Source organism: Pygoscelis adeliae, unplaced genomic scaffold (assembly GCF_000699105.1).
Source record: "Pygoscelis adeliae isolate BGI_AS28 unplaced genomic scaffold, ASM69910v1 Scaffold200, whole genome shotgun sequence".
NCBI classification, from domain to species: Eukaryota; Metazoa; Chordata; class Aves; order Sphenisciformes; family Spheniscidae; genus Pygoscelis; species Pygoscelis adeliae.
Genome location: NW_008823957.1, coordinates 18,649 through 20,927, shown reverse-complemented (window position 1 = coordinate 20,927; position 2,279 = coordinate 18,649). Strand labels below are relative to the sequence as shown.

The following is a 2,279-nucleotide window of genomic DNA, read 5'->3' as shown; positions in this document are numbered from 1 at the left end:
GCTTTGGGGTGACTGGATTGCGGGCCTAGGAGCAGCGGGGCCCCTTCCTGTCAACACAGCCATATGAAACTGCACCAGTGTGCCCCAGGCCAACATCATTTGCCTGCACTGCACCCATCCGGCACTTGAACTGAGTATTCTGCTGGCACTGACACATTCCTGCCCCAGAAATCCTGGGGTGTCTCTTGATCCCAGCACTCAGAAGAAGCCTCGTGAGGGAATGGGTATGGCATAAGCCAGGAAATTAACAGGTAGTGTTGGGAAAAACAACCACCCAGACCATGTCATTAGCTGTCATTTTCTGTTCATCATGAGCACCTTAGAAAATTACCACTTCCATAGAAGCTACCTCTGGGCCAGGGGCAGTGCAGGGCCACCATAAAAGCCAGCTCAACTCCTTGCTCTCTCATGCAATTCTCTTGCCTATTTCTCCTTGCAAACCAGGTGAGTCTGAAGCCGTTTCCTCACATTCTTTTTCCAGTCCTGCAGATGTGTACTCCTCCATCCTATGCTGGGTCGTGGTGCTGCTTGTCATGGGAGAGGGAAGAAGGGTGAAGGTCTGACTCATAGAGCATCTTGCACTTGTCTGAGGAGGCTCTTCATTGAAGAAATAGTCAGCAGCCTTGTTGGGCCTGGCAACACTTTACAATACCATGTCTGGATGAGGCCAAAAAACCCTTTTGCCTCACTGCTTAGTTTCTACCTCCCAGCTCAGCAGGTGCCTTTGACACGCTCGCAGTGGGGTGATGGACTCGTGGAAAACTGTTCCTCACATGTGTCTGTGCTCTGCTTCCTCTCTACCCTCTCTCCCAGGTGCACCTCCGGCCCACAGACATGTCCTGCTACAACCAGTGCCTGCCCTGCCAGCCTTGTGGCCCAACCCCACTGGCCAACAGCTGCAATGAGCCCTGTGTCAGTCAGTGCCAGGACTCCACCGTCGTCATCCAGCCCTCTCCTGTGGTGGTAGCCTTGCCTGGCCCCATCCTCAGCTCCTTCCCACAGAACACCGTTGTGGGTTCCTCCACCTCCGCTGCTGTCGGCAGCACCCTCAGCTGTGACGGAGTGCCCATCACCTCTGGGTGCTGTGACCTCTCCTGCATTACCAGCCTCTACTGTGGCAGAAGGTGCCCCCCCTGCTAAAGTTGCTGCTGACAGCCCAGACAAGGATCCCCAGGAATCCAGACCTAGATTCTGCACTGAGGACAGAGCTCCTGGCCATCGATTTCAGAGGTGCTGAGCATTCAGTGTTGCCCTTCCAAAGGAGGGCACCTGGGGCTTTCTGAAAACATGACCAGTCTAACTCCCCTGCCTTCCACTCTCTCCCATCTCTTTCTTGTCTTCTGTTCTTCTGGGCTGTAAAACCCCCAGAGCCAACCTGGGGGATCTGCTGACCTGTCTCCCTCCATGTAGCAGGCAGATGGATGCCCTGTGGGATCTCCACTGTGAGTGATGGGCACAGACTTTTGGCAGCTGCTAGTGCTCTCCCTGCTCTGGTTGCTTCTACTACAAGTGAACTCGTTTCCCTCTTCAGAGTCATTAAAGTTTTCCGCATTTCAGCCTCTGCCTCCACATAATCTTTTTTTGTGTCGTCTCGAGTTGTCAAGGAAGAAAGGCATTGTCTTGGGTGGTAGGAGGTAAGGTGGGGGCACAAGCAGACCTTTCACCATTCGCAGAGGAAGGTGAGGGTGGGAAACAGGACAATGGGTCCCTTCCAGTCACTGTCTCTTGGAGCTAAGGAAGACATACTCAGCTCCTCCACAGCCAGTGGTGATCAGGCCCTGCCTTCTGGCCAGAGGAAGGGGAGGGTGGGAAACAGGACAATGGGTCCCTTCCAGTCACTGTCTCTTGGAGCTAAGGAAGACATACTCAGCTCCTCCACAGCCAGTGGTGATCAGGCCCTGCCTTCTGGCATCAAGCCTTTGACATAGTTCCCCACAACATCCTTCTCTCTAAATTGGAGAGATATGGATTTGATAGCTGGACTGTTCAGTGGATGAGGAATTGGTTGCATGGTCGCATCCAGAGGGTAGTGGTCAACGGCTCAATGTCCAGATGGAGATCAGTGAAAAGTAGTGTACCTCAGGTGTCTATATTGGGACCGGTACTGTTCAATATCTTCATCAATGACGGTGGGACCGAGTGCACCCTCAGCCAGTTTGCAGATGACACCAAGCTGAGTAGTGCAGTTGACACGCCTGAGGGACAGGAAGCCATTCAGAGGGACCTGGACAAGCTCCTGAAGTGGGCCTGTGTGAACCTCATGAGGTTCAACAAGGCCG

The 2,279-nt window shown here is 53.6% G+C and overlaps 1 protein-coding gene across 1 annotated transcript; it reads left to right on the top strand.

Annotated features, from left to right (window-relative positions):
• The first annotated feature begins 814 nt into the window (after positions 1-814).
• LOC103916122 (feather keratin Cos2-3) lies at positions 815-1,142 on the top strand. Its single transcript, XM_009323074.1, has one exon. It carries the CDS (start codon positions 835-837, stop codon positions 1,138-1,140), a length of 306 nt encoding a protein of 101 aa, XP_009321349.1. The 5' UTR covers positions 815-834; the 3' UTR covers positions 1,141-1,142.
• The last annotated feature ends 1,137 nt before the right edge of the window (positions 1,143-2,279 follow it).